Source organism: Podarcis pityusensis (assembly GCF_964106645.2).
Source record: "Podarcis pityusensis genome assembly, chromosome: 1".
NCBI lineage: Eukaryota > Metazoa > Chordata > Lepidosauria > Squamata > Lacertidae > Podarcis > Podarcis pityusensis.
The window spans coordinates 107344283-107363724 of record NC_138028.1 but is presented as its reverse complement, the minus strand read 5'-3'; the positions used below and the strand labels follow the sequence as shown (position 1 = coordinate 107363724).

Sequence of the window (19442 nt, the reverse complement as noted above, 5' to 3'; positions counted from 1 at the left end):
TTATAATCCTGAAAGTGATTATTGCAGCTATATCAACTTTCCTGCTCATGAGAGGTGCAAGTTTTTCATACAAAAATATACTAATTTAAATACAAAGCCAAAATAGTTAAACCGTCATCCATGTCCATTAGGAATGAGTAGTGGGCATGGGTGTGTTGTATAAATATTCTTTGCCAGTCTTCATGCATCTTATAAAGTAAGAGAACTGCTTCATGAAAATGCATGCCATAATGACATTCTCAGTCTTCATGATGCCACAGGACTTTTGTTTCTTCTTTCATTGGCTAAACTTGGCTTTTATCCTGGAATTATTTTGTAGTTATCCTGTTGCATGCCGGCTGACAGCCTTATTACATTCAAGGTAAACAAAGAAACCAAACCAAAAAAATATATTGCTTTAAGCCCCTCTCCTATAAGCTCACTTTGATTAAGACAAGAGCTAGACTTATTGTGTGGCAAGAGAAAGGTGGATTTCATATATCTACCCTGAAGCAATTCCAGGTCTTATTTTAGAATTTTATTCTCAGGTTCAATTTGCATCTCCATTCTCCCTGCTCCACCATACTCATTTAAAAAACAAAAAAAACCAACAACTGTGCTTAGAATTTTAAAAAAAATATTGACATGAACACCTTTAAAGTTGGTTTAAATAGTTAAGGTGTGGCAGCCTTAATTATTTTGCAAATAGAAGTCCACTGTAAATAAGAATTATTAACTGCAATAAAGGGAAGTTCAAGAGGCAAGCACAAACAACACTGAAGCCTCAGTTTGAGCTGAATAAAAAGTACATAATTATATTGGAAAACATTCAGCTCTGGGCTCTCTGCCATACAGGAAGAGTGTTTAATTACCAACACTGGCATAGCAATATCAATAGAAGACTGAATATTCAAAAACTGCATGCAATTTCTTAATGCCCTTGATTCTTTCCCTTCCAAGGAAGAGACAAGGATCCCCATTTATCTTTTTTACTTACTCATGTGCCTCAAGTGCACAATCTGGGACTACTGACTATTATTTTGAAACTGGCATTATAAATGGAGAACAGTTCCACTTCCCAGTGACTCAGTTAAAATACATTTATTCAAGATGATAGTCTTTATACCAAGGACAGGTTTTAACACTAATCTTTAAAAAAACCAAAGCATTCGATAATAGCCAGTATCTACCAGTACTTTCAATTACCTAAAGCAATTACACTGCTCCTGGTGAACCCAATACGCTCCTCTCAACAGGTTAATAAGAAGCAATTGTTTTACATCTTAGGCTGCAATCCAAACCTGGAAATGAGTCATATTGAATTCAATGGGGCTTGTTTCTGAATAGACATGTGGATTATGCACACCTACGTGGGAAGAGCCCTACAGAGTGAATGGAGTGATTTACTTCCAAGTTAACGTTAATAGGATCAGGCTGAACATGACCAACAGCATGATCCTATGTCTACTCTGAAGTAGACTCTATTGGATTCAATGGGACATGCTCCCAGATAAGTGAAGCTAGGATCATAGCCAAAGTGGGGTACATTTGAGTGTCAAAAATCAATAGTTTGATTGTCAAGAAAAAATATCCAACAAGGATGTGAGATTTAGGAATAAAATACCAATCTAGTCTGCACCTTCAGGTTCCTTACTAATGAGTGGTACTGATGGTGCTCTGATAGCAGCAACAGGCAGTGGCGGTGCTTGCTTTTACTGTGAAATCTGTTCCAAGAGGCAATTAATACAACGCAGGTCAGCAGGTCCCAGATATTCCTAGTTGATGATTTTTTCCATCATTGAAAGACTGCTTTCTTTACCAACCACACCTGTGTCAACCCACTGCTAAATTTCCATCTGTTACACTTCCCCAGTACAGGGAGGTGAAGACCTCGTGTCTTCTAATGTAGGGCTGGCCTTAGGGGGCATGAGAGGGAAAAGCACTGCTACATGCTTGCTGGCTGGTATAAAAGTATGCTCCCATTTCATAAGGGACTGAATGTTGTGGTGTGGCAGGGGGCGCCAGGACTGGCAGTACGAGGAGGGCACCAGCGGCTACCGGGGTTCCTCAGGATTGAAAGAACATAACTCACTACCACCTGAAGCCAATCAAAAGTCAGGTCGGCACCTGGAACCAATGAAGCCAAGAACCAGGTGGTGATTCTCTGCCCCGCAACTAAGGGCTCTGTAAGTAGAGAGGTAGCATGCAGCTGGGGCTGTCACAACTGTCTAGGGTGCACGCTCACAAGATGCCAGAATTGCACAAGAGGGGGAGGCTGCACATTGAAGACTGGTAGAGGCAATGATGATGGAGGGAAGTGAAGAGAGCATTACCTGAACAGTGAGTCATGGCGGGGAGCTGCTGTGATGCCAGACAGCGGGAGGAGGCCAAGGTCAGAACCATCACTGCCAGCACCTAGGATCCATCAGGTCAGGATGGTGAGGGGGACCTGCTGATGTCCTAGGCTTGATTATTATTATTGATATCATTATTATTTATTTAATTCATTGGTTGCTCTTCTCACCAAGGCAATGCAACACAACTTACATCCTGATGCGCATGGAAGGCAACCACCCTGCTCCCAGATCTTTCATCTGATCCAACAATTGAGGAGAAGAGGCTGAAGCTATGCTCTACTGCCTCCAGTCATGCTTCTGGCATGTGGCCCTGACCATTCACCCACCAATCCATTCGGTCCTTCAGGGCAAAATAGTTGCCCATCTATGTTCTATACAAATAATAAATATTACAGAGCAAGGATTTAGTGAAACCTGGGAAAACCGGACTTGCCATAACTAGACATACAAAGAAATTGTACCAAGGGAAGGGGAAGACACGAAGTGATTCCAATACATTATTGTGGGACACAGGTAAGAAAAGGTAGTGCTGATCACCATTCCTGCATTAAGCAGTGTCATAAAAGGCATGTTCAAATAAGAATAGTTGGTGTAGCATGTAGACCATTCAAAATACTAAGATGATTACTGAACTTTTCACCCTTACCACCACCAGATGTTGTAAAGTTTTACTGCAGATTAGGAATCTTGAGTCATATATTTAAGCCACTTCAAAGCTCTTTAGAGGAAGAGTTTGGTATAATAGTAACTAATAAATATCACAATCTTCCATGATGCCTTTTTACAATCAACTGCATGTCAATCATATGGAAGTTTTTTCTACTGCACATTCCTCAAACATTCTTATGGCCATGTCATATTCAACTAGGTCAAAAGCCTTGCAGATAATAAATACATTAACTGCATTCCTGCCTTCCAGAATGCATTAGCATGAAAGAAAACCATGTTGCTCTCTCATGATTACCCCTAATACATAACTACTGATGACTGAAAATCAATTATCAACTAATCTGTAAGCACCTAGGAGGTTCTATTATGTGTGTCACTACCTTCTTAGACAGGGAAGCCTAACTAGCAGATTTGTTTCAGAATGATAAGGAAATAAGGCTTTTTCACTCAAGTTTTCATGTGTAAGAGGAAGATATTCTAAACTTCAGGATCCTTGCATGATTGTCAAGTCCTGCTGACACCACCTCACATTGTGCTCTAGCGTCATCCTGACATGCTTTACCATCCCCATCAATATTTCCAAAAGCCCTGGCAGCTTTCCTCTGTTGTAAAGGCAGGACACAAAGTAGGCACAGAATCCTTCTGACTTCTCCAAATCAATCCTGTCAAACTATTCTAAACATCCTGTGGCTTTCTTTTTGATTTTATAAAGTATTTCTAAATCTCTCCTTGTGGTTTCTAGCACCTCATGGGAATTTCAACATGCTTTGCACTGAAACTCTAGTCTAACGCAAACTCACTCCTTTTGTGAATGGTGTGACTCTCAGCTGTAGGCAGCAGAAGTCTGTAAGGATCATGTAGCCAAGTTCTACATGACATCGTTAAAACTCATTGCAGCTTTGATATAACTAGATAATTTCTGGTATATTAACTGCAGCAATGCTGAACGATATTTAATTTTGGGAGGAGGAGCACATGAAAACACACAGAGAGAGCGAGAGCTCTGTCATAGGGTGAGGAAGCTTCTTCAGGCAAATGGCCACATTCCTGGCTCGGCAACCTTTGGGGGGCAGCATACAGCATTGTAGGCAGGGCCAGAGGAATGTACCATATTTTTCGTACTATAGGAGGCACTTTTTTCCCTCCAAAAATTAAGGGGAAATGTGTGTGCGTCCTAAGGAGTGAATGCAGGCTCCTTGGCTTCAGCGATAGCAACACGAAGCCTCCCAAGTGCAGAGGGAGCGCTCCCTCCGTGCCCTGGAGGCTTTGCGTTGCTTTCGCTGAAGGCTGGAGAGCGAGAGGAATCGGTGCACACCGACCCCTCTCGCTCTCCAGGCTTCAGGGATAGCCGCCTGAAGCCTTCGCAGCACAGCGTGAGTTCCCGCTGCGCTCCGCAGGCTTCAGGTTCCTTCTGCTGAAGCCGGGAGAGCAAGACTCTCCTGGCTTCAGCAGAGAGAGGCATGATCAAGCAAGCAAGAGGCATGATCACACTTCAAGGAAACAGTCCAGGCACACAAAAGCATTCTCAGGGAGAGTGTGGAGCAGGACTGGAAAGGGGTGTGGCTTGGGGAGGGGCAGAGCCTGGACAGAGTCCTGAGGACCTGATACAAAGGCCTGTAGGGCCACATCCAGCCCCTGGGCCAAAGGTGCTTCACGCCTGTTCTGTGCCGAAGACTGAGAAACTGGATGGCAACAATACTCTTGTTCCGATAGCAAATCACATCACTTGAACGATGACTTCTGGCTCAAAAAGGAAATGAGGCTCCCATAACCAAATTGTACTGAACAAAGCTTTGCAGATGTACCTAAAAGGTAGAAAAGTTTACTTTTCAGTGCAGAAAAGAGACTTTGATTCCTTTCTCTTATATGTAAATAAGTCTGCAGGTTCATATGCTGACTTGGTCCTTAGGGATATCTATTACAGGCATAGGCAAACTTGGCCCTCCAGATGTTTTGGGACTACAACTCCCATCATCCCTGACCACTGGTCCTGTTAGCTAGGGATGATGGGAGTTGTAGTCCCAAAACATCTGGAGGGCCGAGTTTGCCTATGCCTAGTCATTATTTTATTTCTATACCATGTTCATATCCTGGTTTTCCTCCAAGGTAGCAATATCATGGGTCTCCTGCTTCATCATATCTTCACAGCAGCCCTGTCAGATAGGCCTTTCAGCCCAACCTATATCCTAGCCCAACAATAACCACTATAGTACACTGACTATGTTTGAGCTGGTTCAATGCGGAGTTGTTCATTCTCAGAAAGAGACGTTTCATTCAGAAGAATGGAGTGGAACCTTGAGATAGTTCATATTACACCAGCAATACTAGATTTTATTGTCCCTGGACTCCACTATCCTTCCCCCCCTTTTTTTTCTTTTTTTGACTATGCATTGCCAAGTACCACTCAAGCATCTTATGAAATCATTTGTATAGGAATTTGCATTATGCAAAGTACCTTCCTATTATCTTTCATGACAACACTTCAGTTGGCCTGAGAGTCTCATCCAAGGTCATCAAGCAAACTTAAAAGCTTCATTGGGAGTCTCAACCTGAATCTCCTGTGACAATGCCCTGCACAGTCTGCTGCTACTACTACAGTACAAAATATTTTCCAGTGAAAATTATTACAATGGGACAGAGTGGATAAAAATCAATTATTATTTTTTAAAAATAAAAAATTCAGATTTTTAAAATTTAAATCGGATTTTTTTGAATTTAAATTGGATTTTTAAAATAAAATGCTTTCAAAGGAAAAATATTTCTAAAGATAGTTTTCTATATAAGTTACATTATAGTCCAAAGGCTATTCATCAGGAAATAAGGATTTAAGTTTTTAATGTGTGCTAAAACTCAGTCTAAGTTTTTTTTTTTTTAAACTGTTTAACCACATCAGTTAACAAACATGGATACATATGCTATAATGTTATTGTTTTAGTTAAATGAATTGTTTAAAATTGTTATTAGAGAAATGATTATTTTCCTCCTTCCAATAAAGTACAGCAGAAAAGTTCTCCAAATATAAACAATTAACTTATTAAACCTCACCATCATTTCATTATTATCTGTCTATGTATTTCTAATCAAATCAGTAATTTTTGATATAACTGTAAAAACTACTCTGAAAATTTATTACTCCAAAAAGGAAACCTTTCCTCTAGTTGTAAATATTAAGATTATACCAGCAAGAACGAGTCTTTATGTAAAAAAATATGATTTAAATCAAGTCTTACTGACTAGTGATTTAAATCAAATAAACCCTGCAATGGGACAAAGCGAAATCTTGCTCAGCCTGAGGAAAAAAAGCAACCATTATATCTCAAAGTGGCAGCAAGACAGCCCAGTGTGCTTAATATTTAATATCTGGGCTTGGGAAACTCAAACCCACCCATATACGAAGCTATATATATATATATATATATATATATATATATATATATACATACACACACACACACACACACACACACACACACACAGATTTCTTTTAAAAACAAAACAAAACAATACCTGTTCTTTTACAGAAGCTAGAATAGTGGTGGCAGTAGCCTCTGTCTCCATGCCCGGACTTGTAGAAGGTTCCTGGGTGGTCTGTTGCAGTCCTTCTTCCAAAGAAGTCTGCTCAGGAGCTGGCATATTGTCTGGGGGGAAAAATCAGTTTGACATTTGATGGTTATCTGTTCAATTTACTCATTGCCGCTTCTACACTAAAGCATGACATATACAGTGGTACCTCGGGTTAAGAACTTAATTCGTTCTGGAGGTCCGTTCTTAACATGAAACTGTTCTTAACCTGAAGCACCACTTTAGCTAATGGGGCCTCCTGCTGCCGTTGCGTCGCTGCTGCATGATTTCTGTTCTCATCCTGAAGCAAAGTTCTTAACCCGAGGTACTATTTCTGGATTAGCGGAGTCTGTAACCTGAAGCATATGTAACCTGAAGCGTATGTAACCTGAGGTACCACTGTACCTAAAATTTCTGGGAGATACTTCTCCCCTAAAGTAGTATCAAAGAACTAGGGAGAGCGGCTTACAGGGAAGATGTGGTCTTGAAAATAATGTTCTACCCTTAAGCATGCCTCTTCTTTAAAGACAAACAGGGAAGTTACATACATAACAAAACATTTTAGAAAATGCAGCTTTTTTTGACTGTAACTCAATTGGCCAAATAATCAATAACATGGTGATAATCGGTAAAATGATTTCCCCATTAAAATCTGTATCTCAGCTATGTCAGATCTTTCTCTGCCCTCTAATTTTAGAGTGGCTGATAGTACTTACCTGAGACTACGAATCCGTTCTGCTAACCCGCTGCATCTATATCAACTACTTGTGACATTTTTTAATTACACCAGGAGTATCTGTTTTGTATGGACATATCCAGGCAGTCTTTGTACATGTTGACTGCCAGCTGGTAATGTGTTTGGGGATTATCATGTGTAAAAATCATAGAGCAGGGGGAACCACACAAAAAAGGGAAGTAGACAGGAGATGAGGGATGGCTGTAAGAAGATTCCTTCTTGCTTTACTTTTCGAAAAAGTTTTTTTTTATATATATAAAATGAAACTCAGATAGAAATAGAATCTGATATTTTCATTGTGCCATTCTACCTGCCTGACATTAACCCGGAAGTATCTGCAAGGGTGGCTGAGCTGTTATCAATAGTATCTCTTAAGAATGGCACTATTTCGCAGGAAGAAATTCCAATGAAAACCCTCGTTATTACATATTCTTAAAAGGTTGTTTATTTGTATATATTTAAATTTTTATATATGGATGTTTTATGATGGTCTATATTTGTAATGCCTGATAAAGGTTTGGCGAAGAAAGGAAGCAGAAAGGGGGAACGTATGTCTTCCTTCCAAATAAGAACCACTTTTCACATTTTGCACATTTGATCACCATGTGATTACTAGCAGATATGTTTTGCAACACATTAGTCTTGTAAAGATAGCGTTAGAAACTGCAATAGGAATGCTAGGAGCCATGTGGCTCCTGGGACCTAGGTTGTGGGCGCCAAAACAAAATGTCAAGGCACTTTTTAGTTTTTTTGCTGCTGCCCCGCTACCAGACCAGCAGCAATACACACACACATTCTTTTTGCTACTGGGTGAATCAAGCAGTCTGCAGGGTAGCCTGACTGCAGCAAGGCAGGTGGAGACACTGGGTGCCTCACCTGGACATCTCCATCCAGTCGCAAAAGGCCGGCTGCCAGGTCGCAAAATGTGACCAGCGACCGACGAATTTCAAACACTGTTCACAAATGCAACTACAGTGGTACCTCGGGTTAAGTACCGTATTTTTCGCTCTATAGGACGCACTTTTTCCCCTTCAAAAATGAAGGGGAAATGTGTGTGCGTCCTATGGAGCGAAGATGCCATAGCCCCGCGACCCTCTCCCGGCTGGAGAGGTGACGCGCGGCTATGGCAGGAACCTCTACAGCCCCGTGTCACCTCTCCAGCCGGGAGAGTGCGCGCGCGGGGCTAAAGAAGCACCCCGCGACCCTCTCCCGGCTGGGGAGGTGACGCGCGGCTATGGCAGGAGCCTCTCTGCTGCGCCTTTCCGCTGCTCCCTGACCTGCTCTTTGGGGCTGGTGGTGGGCTTCCCCCCCGCCAGCCCCAAAGAGCAGGTCGAAAGGAACCTGAAGCCTGGAGAGCGAGAGGGGTCAGTGCACACCGACCCCTCTCGCTCTCCAGGCTTCCAAGGTAGCCGCCTGAACGCACCTTAAACGGCACCTTGTTTTAGAGCGGGAAAACAAGAGGGGGAAAGTTCTCCCCCTCTCCGTGCAGCGCCTCCTGCTGCTTCACTGAAGGGGCGCTGGGCAGAGAGGGGGAAAATTTTTTTTCTTGTTCTCCCCCCTCTAAAACAAAGTGCGTCCTATTGTCCGTTGCGTCCTATGGTGCGAAAAATACGGTACTTAATTAGTTCCGGAGGTCCGTACTTAACCTGAAACTGTTCTTAACCTGATGCACCACTTTAGCTAATGGGGTCTCCTGCTGCTGCCGCGCTGCTGGACCACGATTTCTGTTCTCATCCTGAAGCAAAGTTCTTAAACTGAAGCACTATTTCTGGGTTAGCAGAGTCTGTAACCTGAAGCGTATATAACCTGAGGTACCACTGTAATCCATACATCTAAACCACATGCACCTCTTTTACATGTCTATAGTACAAAAAGAAATCACAACACACTATTTACAAAAAATAAAACACCCCAAAAACCCCTTCAGTGCCCATAAGAGTTTATTTCCACAGACTACCAGGCGAGTGGTGACTTGTAAGCCTGTAAGAACATCTGGATTACTTCTAAATACCATCTTTTATCATATGCCCCAAGCTATGTATTTTCCAAGCTCCCAATCTTCATCTGTTTAGTATACCTTTTTATGGAAGGCATTCAACAAGTCAATTAACCTTTGCTACCTTTCTTCATACTTTCCCCAGTAAGGTCACGCAGCTTGCACAAAGTAGTGACACGACCAGCATAAGGCACACAATGTATGTTTGAATCATTTCTGCTATATAAACCTATTAGTTTAAATGTAGTTCTTAATGATCCGTAAATTTTGTTTGCCTTTTGATGAGTATAAAGCACTGAACGAATATTTTCAGGAACCAAAGTATTCTAAGAATGCCTTGAATAGCAGCAGCTAACTTTAAGAACCAAATGCAGGAAGGGCTAACTTAATTCTGCACTTCTCAACAATAAATTTTACTTGCCATTTTAAGGACTACATGTGTGAATCTTTTGATGCTAAGCTTGTCAGAAGCTTTGGCGCTTTGCTGTTCAGACCCTTTGCAGAAAACTGATTCAGTACTTTTGAAATCATCATTCCCTGTTTGGGACACAACACAGATTTTCCACACTTGGAATACCAAAATTAAAACCACAGGACTAGCCAAAAACATGCATATCCATGAAAAAGTGTTCCCTTCCATAACCGGAATAACTTTATGCATCCTTGAGCTGACACCTCCCAGCCATTCTGAAAATCCGGAGATCCAACAGATGCGCTAATCCCAGAGTGGTTTTAACACATTATTTTTATGTCTAAATGAAACCAGTGAGAGGAGATAGTGCTATATTTTATTTAAGTGGTTAGCCACAAAAAAACATGCTAAGTGCCCTCTACTCTACTACTTTGAATGCAGTGTGCTGCTTTTCCCCTACTTTAATTTTGCTGAGCCAGAGGAGCTGTTGAAAATTATGTTCAACTTCAAGCAAGGCAGAAAATGGGACTGCCCTCTAGAAGCCCAAATCTGGGGAAAGGATGCCATTTTCTGCCTCTTCAAGCGGGTGGACCTATACAATACCCACCTGGTGGTGCGAAGCTCCCAAACCCAAGTCAGAAGACCACTTCCTTTGTCTATGGATTAATTATTTGAGAGCACTAACCAGATTTAACAATAAGGAACAGCATCTCAACAGCTCTTTGGGCTGCACAGCAGTATCTGGAAAAGCTACTGCTTCTAGTAGTCTCCTCTAGTCTAGTACTTCCACAGGCACAGTACTAATGAGAGGAAGCTAGCTATGTCCCTGAAAAAATAAACCTGGAAAGAAGAACCTTTGCTGAGTCCTTCTTTCCAAACAAGGTGGTGGTGTTATTGTTGTCCCAACCACAGCAAGTAGTAACTTGATTTGATGTCGATCAAGACTTTCAAGCAAGACATGAACAACCTTCTTCTTCGTCACAAGCATCTTGGTAACAATCTTTCACCAGACAGCTACAACAAGCTGAGACACAACAAGTTGACCATGATACCATCCCAGTCGTTATAGATTCTTTAGAAAGCATTGCTTTGGACTCACATTTTCAGATACCCATTTGAAAACTGTCTTAATTCGGCTTACTGCTTAATTTGAAATGCTATCCTTTGTCTATGCACTTTAAGTCATTAAAAAAATGGATATTCAGTGAGGAAAGGGCCTCATAATGCCTTATACAGAAGTAGGGTACGGGAGACTAATCCCCCTACGCAGAATAACTGCAATTGATTTCTACTTTCATAGGCCACATGAGCGCTAAATGTTGCAGCAGAATACAAATCTGTGACTCAATAGGCTTGACTAAGGGAAGCATGTGCTTTACTTTTCAGTTTTTAATTTTTGTGTTCATCCATTCATATCCTCAATGAGGAAATGCATATTGTTTATCTGGACTGCATTTCAGTCCTGTCTTCTGCTGTTGGAGAACCTACTCCACATGCAAACCTTCCTCTGAATTTGGAAGGGATCTACTTGGAAGGGATCTACTTCTGTCATGCGGATCAGATGGCAGATGTTTAAAGAGATTCCATTGATGTCATAAATGTGATTGCTTTTTCAAATTTCCCCCCCTCTAAGATATTTATCTCAAAATCTTAATTTGTCTTGCTGCTTCTGCGATTTTAAAGTGTTCTCACTTGCACTTTAAGCATGGCCAGTGAGCCAAGTGGTTGCGTGGAGGAGTTCTGGGAAGCAGTTCAATGAGGCTTACTCCCTAATAAGTGTGAATAAGACTGCAGCGTAAAGCTAGCAGCTGGAAAATGTGCTAGATGTTGTGAGCTGTGTTTTGTTTAAAGCATCAGTCAGCAAAGCATGAGACTGTTAACCTCAGGGTTGTGGGTTCAAGTCCCACGAAGGGCTAAAGCATGTGTAGGCAAACTAAGGCCTGGGGTTGGATCCAGCCCAATCGCCTCCTAAATCCGGCCCATGGACGGTCCAGGAATCAGCGTGTTTTTACATTAGTAGAACGTGTCCTTTTATTTAAAATGCATCTCTGGGTTATTTGTGGGGCATAGGAATTCGTTCATTTTTTTTCTCTTCAAAAAATAGTCCGGCCGCTCACAAGGTCTGAGGGACAGTGGACCGGCCCCCCGTTGAAAGTTTGCTGACCCCTGGGCAAAAGGCTCCTGCATCACTGGGGGTTGGACCAAATGACCCCTGTGGTCCCTTCCAACTCTACATTTCTGTCATTCTGTTATAAATTCAATAAATAATAATAATATTCTATCAGAGCTTAAAACTGTTCACAGAAGAACCATTTTTATTTTAAACAGCAACATACATGAAGTGCATTAGGGTAATTATACTCCCTTGTACAAAATATAACAAAGTGGCTGAATTACTATTACTATTACGTAAGTTTCTCTCTATTGGCAAGCTCTAGAGAGCATGTCTTCAAGTTAAGATGTAGGCCAAAATGTACAGCCTACATGAAATGTCTTTCTGTCCCTGTAGCATTACTAATTTTTTACAAGTGCCCCAATGGACTAATCGAAAAGGTGACTTTCAGCTTATCACATTCACATTCTGCAATGCATGAATAGTTAGAGAAGAAAAAAAAGAGCACTTTCTGGCAAGGGGTGATGTAAGGCCCTGCATGCCCTAAGGCTTACTGAGGCTTGTTTTAGTAAGAAAATTTCACCTTCATTTGTTCCATATAACATTGGTAGTTGAGTTGACATGTGATAATTATAGCCTGCTTGTTCTGATTATTGTACTTTCTCTAATTCATTGCTGAAGTGATTTATAGTGCCAGTAAATTATGAAAAAAATAAATGTATCTACTGCAATGTTGTTTTAAAAAACAAAAATAGTGCATCGCTACAAACCATAAATTACCGTACACAAGTGCAAAAGCTCTGGATCAGGATGTTCGTGATTCATATTAAAAATGACAAAAAAAATTTTTTTTAAAGGAAGTGATTTTAGATAACAAGCTCTGCCCAAATACTAAACTGAAGGAAAAGCCTTTTGCAGCTGGAATGCACACAGAATATTTCTGACTCATGCTCAGGTGGATGCGATTTACCGCTTACTACTGCATGCTCTAAATAGAAGCTAAGTAACAGATAAAATTATGCAGTGACAAACATCCATTCATCTGTGGCTCTAAGTAAATGTCGCTGTTCCACTGTATAATACAGCCTGATGGCTTATGGATTTTGGTCTGAAGAGTAAACGAGTGGCAAGAAAGCACATGACAGGGTAGGAGAACAAGTACGCAAGAAGGGATTAAAACACACTTTTAAAAGAGCATACCTTAAGCAATTATTAGCATACTGAGTGACTACATTAACTAAAGCTGAGAAAGAACATCTCTGCTCCTCCTAAGGCACACACATCTGTAGCAGGAACCACATGAACATGCTAGGAAAAAGACACATAGCAACTTAAATCCGGCTCCTGTGGCAGTTTCCTGGGATAAAATCCTAAGAAAGCTCAATCCTAAAAAAAGGTTAAAAACTTTGGTCAGCCCTCACGGCCCTTCACTTCATCAAATCTGACCCTCTTTGAAAAATGTTTGGACACCACTGTCCTAGATCATGGGTAGGCAAACTAAGGCCCGGGGGCTGGATCCGGCCCAAAGGCCTTCTAAATTCAGCCCGCGGACGGTCTGGGAGTCAGCGTGTTTTTACATGAGTAGAATGTGTCCTTTTATTTAAAACGCATCACTGGTTATTTGTGGGGCATAGGAATTCGTTAATTCCCCCCCCAAAAAAATATAGTCCGGCCCCCCATAAGGTCTGAGGTACAGTGGACCGGCCCCCTGCTGAAAAAGTCCGCTGACCCCTCTCCTAGATGAACAACTGAAAAAAAGAATAGGTGCTGATGACCCATTTTACATGAGCGATGAAAGTAATGATGTTACGATGAAGAATATCAGGATTGTGCTTTGTAGGATCAAATACTGTGCTATAAGGTACAATATTTCTTTTTATGAAGTCATATTTCCAATAATAATAATACCCTACCCACTCTGGGTGGCTTCCAACAAATATAAAAGCATAATAAAACATCAAACATCTAAAACATCCCTATACAGGGCTGCCTTCAGATGTCTTCTAAAAGTTGTATAGCTATTTATCTTCTTGATATGTGATGGAAGGCACTCCACAGGCTGGGCGCCACTACCGAGAAGGCCCTCTGTCTTTCTTGAATTGCTTTATCTCATATAGAAGCCTAACTGAGCATCCCTGTCCTGATAATCCAAAATCCACATGCTTTCTCACCACATATATACAGCTTCAATTGATTACCGAACTCTTCAGCTTCCCTTTCAAACCCTGTCACTTCTGTCCAATGCTGCCTCTTCCTACGCCACCACCTCCATCTTGAAATTAGGCCAACTTGGTTTTCACTGTGATGTACACTCTGAGAAACTTGGGGAAATAACATGAAAATTTATTCATGCCTTCCTATGCCCCCAAGCTTCCAGCAATGGGTACTTAAGGTTTGAGAAAGGAAGGGAGGGAAGAGAAAAAGGAAAGAAAGCTGGACAGCAAGTTCTATGGTAATATTCCCATTAGAAATCAGAAAGAGGAGAGAGTCTTGAAGATAGTATGATGAAACTATTTCTGTACTTTCATGTAATAAGAGAATGTAGGTTGGGCATTTCTACTGCCTTAGTCACAATAAGACTAGACTATACAGTTGCTTTCATATGATCAGCGATTTCCTGTCTTCTTGTGTAGGTGGTAGCAATTTTATCAGTGTAGGCACAAAAGACTGTTCATAAATTATAGAAGTTACTATCTCCCTTCCTTTCACGTCTTTCCCTCTGAGCTCTAATGTACTTTTTTTAAAGCTACAGCTTTCCCCACCCCTTTATAATATTAAAGTATTGTTTAAAATATTAGCTCTCTTGTTCTCATAAAAAGAACTGTATTTCCTGGAACATATGTTCCACTTGCTTTATGTGAATTGCAAATAAGTTTAGGGAAGGCAAGTTCAGGGAGAGGAAAATGTACTTCCTCCAGGAAATGTACAGAGCACAGTGAGTGTGTGTTTTTGTGTGTAAAACTATCCTTTTCCACTTAGCTTTTTAGCTAGGCACTGGCAGGCACTACTAACACCCTCTTCAAAAAGTCTAGCGCAACGGCAAAAGAGAGTGGTCGCCCCACAACACTTTTCTAGGTGTAAGGCCTGCACAGTGGTAGCACAAATCACCCCCTTCCCCAAAGTTCTCTGCACTTGCTATAGGACTTGGTAGAAGGGTCAGCCACAAACAAAAGCTGGCTAGCAAACCAATTAAAAATCTGCGGACTTTATGCACATGCATTTTTCAATTGCTCTATAGCCTATGACTCTAGCTTGCCTCAATAGGATTATATGATACCACCATGACCCAGTTTTTAATTATGTTATGTCAAACACAGTTTTGTTTGAGAATTTGAATTTGACTGCAGCCTATATGGTTATAAGCTTCTGATGGGAAAGCTATTAATTATGTTGTGTGTCCCGAGTTCCCGTGTTGAGGAGGTGGGAAGAAAACCTGTTCTGGAAGAGGCCGTACTCCCCTGGAAACAGCAGGTCATCAGCCTGGATTCAATACTGTCAATAGAGGCACAGGGGGCTACAAGTACCTTTTCACAGTTCTGGCTGGTTCATCATTGAAGGCCCCCTTTGGACAGAACCAATGCACTCCATGCTGATCCAGATTGTATTATTGTATGTGCTTTATGTGGAGCTGCCCTTGAAGAGGACTCAGAAATTTCAACTGGTCTAAAATGCAGCGACCAGATTACTGGCTGGAGATCCATTTAGACCTTATATAACCCTTGTGTTAGAACAGCTGCAGTGCTTGCCGGTTTGTTTCTGGGCCCAATTCAAGGTGCTCGTGTTAGTGTTTAACACCCTAAACAACTTAAGCCCCAAATACAGTGGTGCCCCGCAAGACGAATGCCTCACAAGACGAAAAACTCGCTAGACGAAAGGGTTTTGCGTTTTTTTAGTCGTTCCGCAAGACGAATTTCCCTATGGGCTTGCTTCGCAAGACGAAACGTCTTGCGAGTTCTTGCGAGTTTGTTTCCTTTTTCTTAAAGCCGCTAAGCTGTTAATAGCCGCTAAGCCGCTAAGCCGTTAATAGCCGCTAAGCCGCTAATAGCTGTGCTTCGCAAGACGAAAAAACCGCAAGACGAAGAGACTCGCGGAACGGATTAATTTCGTCTTGCGAGGCACCACTGTACCCAAAAGACTGCCTCCTTCCCTACAGATCTTCAACATGGGTACCAAGATCAGCAGAGGGAGACCTCTTGGGTGTTCCACTCCATTCAGAGTTTTCAGTGGGGACACCCTCCCCACGAAGGTGTATCTGGCGGCTTCACTATGCAGTTTTCAGCAAAAGTAAACTAGCAGGTAATGAATTGAATTAATAATAATACTTTCTCCATTGAGTGAATGGCTTATGAGAACTTGGGGCATGTGACCAGACTCACAAACATAATAAAGAGTCAGAGAAGGAAGACAGGTAGACAATTGTGAAAAATGGAGCACTTAAAAAAAATTACTGAAATAATGTACATGACACACTACCTTATTGTTGGGAGTAATAAGGAGAAAATATTTTATCATTTTTGTCGTGATCTGTTGTAGTCTTAGCACTACTACCTGCCTGAGCAAAATAATATGCAATATATAAAACAAATTCTGGTGATAATTACATAAAGATTTGTTTTTCTCTCTTTACTGTTATGATTAGAATTATTACAATAAGAACAATCAGACAAGTAAGGAGTCTGCACTTTTATATTAATGGAAAAAACACAAAACCTTGCATGAGATCTTAAAACTGCAGACTAGAGTTGAAATCTAATACTGTTATTTATTATAATACCCAAGTGGTGTTATTTATCATACTTTCCAAGTGTTAGTAGGTACTCAAGAATAACTCAAAATAACTTCTATCTTAAACTACTGAAGCAAAACATGCAAGATGTTTGGATTTAATTTAGTATCAGATTCATTTTTACAGCCAAGGAAAATTAAGTTGTCCATTAGAATTCTTTTGTACAACACGAGATACTCACAACCTAATGTTTGCTTTTGGGTGGGGGAGGGGGGTTGCAAGGTTTGATATATTGTGCTTCATTGCAAATTGATTATGATCTGTTTTAGAAATAGGACATCCTTGTTCCTCTGAAGATTTAGCCCCTTATAGCTCACTTGCTGTGTAAGTTAACAAACATTAACATCAAATCTAAGAGGGAAGGAATATGTGTCCTTAAATACCATCCTTTCCTTTCTTCCTGAAATCACTCTGATGAAGTGGGGGCTGAAGCCCAATTCAACAGGTTCATTCCCACCACACAAGATTTAGGAATAAATATGGTTTAACAATGCAACTTTTCTTTCCATGATAGTTTGGCACAGAACTAAATAATAAATAGTCCTTTTTAATCTTATTTTTTCCGATTAACACACTTACTATGCATAGTATAAAGATGCTTTGAAAATTTTTACTCAGTGAACCCTTGTAAGAATGGGGGACACAACCAGATTTTTGTTTAATAGCGGTTGGCAGTAGTCAGTTTTGTCTATTGCAGGCATGACCAAACTCGGCCCTCCAGATGTTTTGGGACTACAACTCCCATCATCCCTAGCTAACAGGACCAGTGGTCAGGGATGATGGGAATTGTAGTCCCAAAAACAGCTGGGGGGCCAAGTTTGGCCATGCCTGGTCTACTGAGTTTGGGAAACACTAGAACTTCAACCTATACAGAAGTTAGTAATTAGTCTTCCATTATATTCTTAGGTGAGCTTGTCTATGCTTACAGAACTAGCATTGATTTGCAGAAACCGAGGACACACTTACTGTGGTTAAAAATGACTACCTATATAGACTAGCTTTCTACAAAAGAAGAGAACAAAACTTGTTTAAAAAGAGGGTCTCCGTGTATGGCAAGGGTCATCAACCATTTTGGACCAGTAGGCACATTTTTAATTTTGAGAGTGTTGTGTGCATCAGTCACAACATGGCTGCCATAAGAGGCATGACATAACACAAAATTAGAGAAGGGTTCTGTCATGGTGAAGCTTTCCCCATAACTGCATTTCCATAACAGAAAAAGCTTCTGCAATTCTGTTGAATTTTTGCCTGCCATACAGCCAGCAACCCTTTTATTCCCAATACAACTCTATGGTGACATCTTGTACTCACTAACAACAACAACAATAATGGTAATAGTAGTAGTAGTAGTAGTAGTAATAATAATAATGATATTTTTATTATTTATACCCCGCCCATCTGGCTGGGTTTCCCCAGCCACTTGGGAGTAAGCCCCATTAAACACAGGGACTTACTTCTGAGTAGACAAATATACTATTGTACTGCAAGTTAACTAGACACTGAATTCCTAATGACTGCCTGATCTTTAGCTCCTGAACATCAGGAGACATGCCTCTTTGCAAAGTTTTGATATTTGCCCTTTGTGGGGAATTCTTTAACATCTGCCCACAATTATTTTCTGTGAATTCTAGTAACTGCCTGATCTCAGACGAGCCTACCACAGAAGAAAAGTGCTAAGGAAAAGGAAGGACAAACTACAGAAATTCCAAAGATTTGCAAATATGATTCAGGTAGGAAAAGGAGGACAAAATAGCAGATATCAGAACCCTGAGGATTCCTATCACCTGGTGTCCAAAAAACTCCCTCCACTCATCAATCACAGCTCTGGCTTCATTCACTGACTAAACACACTGGTAGAAGGCTCCAAAAGAAATTGCTTAGAAGGGTACCTGCACATTTTGTTATGTACCCTTCCTTCTAGGAGGGTGAGAGGCTTAAAATAAGGTACCAGTGAAGGCCTTTGTGGGCCACAGGTTGGCAACTCCTGATTTACGGAACTGAAGCACACATTCTTCAAGATTTGCAATTTATTTATTGAAGTTAATCAATGTTGGTAAATAATATGGAAAAGTACATTTTAGAAACTATCATGTAAAAATACTGAAAAGGCAATCCATTTTAATACGCTCTTTTAGCCACACCTTCAATGGTAGTATAGTTTTGTTACAGCTCAGTGTGGAAATTCTGCTAATAAAATCCAGTCATCCAGTCTGGCACGTTTCATATCATGGTAACAATGCAAAAGATAATTTACACAACACACTAAATCACAGGAGTGGAATGCTCTGATTTGAAATAGCTATTCAAACTCTTAACACAATAAAATTAAAGGCTCAAATACAGGACATAATCTAGACTGATAAATGACTATTAGCTTATATTGGCAACTCATACACCCTGAACTGGCAAATAGATGGGCTCTATTGGATCTGTAACATCTGTATTGCTGGCAACTAGGTAGCCAAAATGGAGCATTTCACAAGTTTTTTTTAATCACCTTTGAAATGTTTCATTCTATCTGTGGCACTCTTACCCTCACAGATATTGGTATCCTCTCTCCACAATCAGCTAAAACTTGCCTTTTTAATTGCAATACAAGACTGCCATTTAGTACAAGTCTAGCTAATACCTGGTGCTAGAAAAATACATGTGATATCTCAGGGTACTTTTGTGATACAGATAAATACTGAGTACTTACAGTTTTAACCGAATCTATATTTTTGTTGTTGGGCGGCTTTCCACATAAGAAAAAAGGTAACTAAGCAACCAGTCTCTCTCTAAATACAGCAGCAGAACTGCAAAATCCGTTACTAAGCATCACATCTATACAGGT

At 40.7% G+C, this 19442-nt stretch overlaps 1 protein-coding gene across 5 annotated transcripts in view; it reads right to left on the bottom strand.

The window, feature by feature from the left end:
• PKP4 (plakophilin 4) overlaps positions 1 to 19442 on the bottom strand; it is an 88004-nt gene that overhangs the window by 56027 nt on the left and 12535 nt on the right. For all 5 annotated transcript variants that reach the window (XM_081005880.1, XM_081005882.1, XM_081005883.1 and 2 more), the window contains exon 2: positions 6513 to 6643. In XM_081005880.1, coding sequence (XP_080862006.1) covers positions 6513 to 6638 — 126 coding nt within the window. In that variant the 5' untranslated portion in view covers positions 6639 to 6643. The remainder of the gene's footprint in view (positions 1 to 6512; positions 6644 to 19442) is intronic.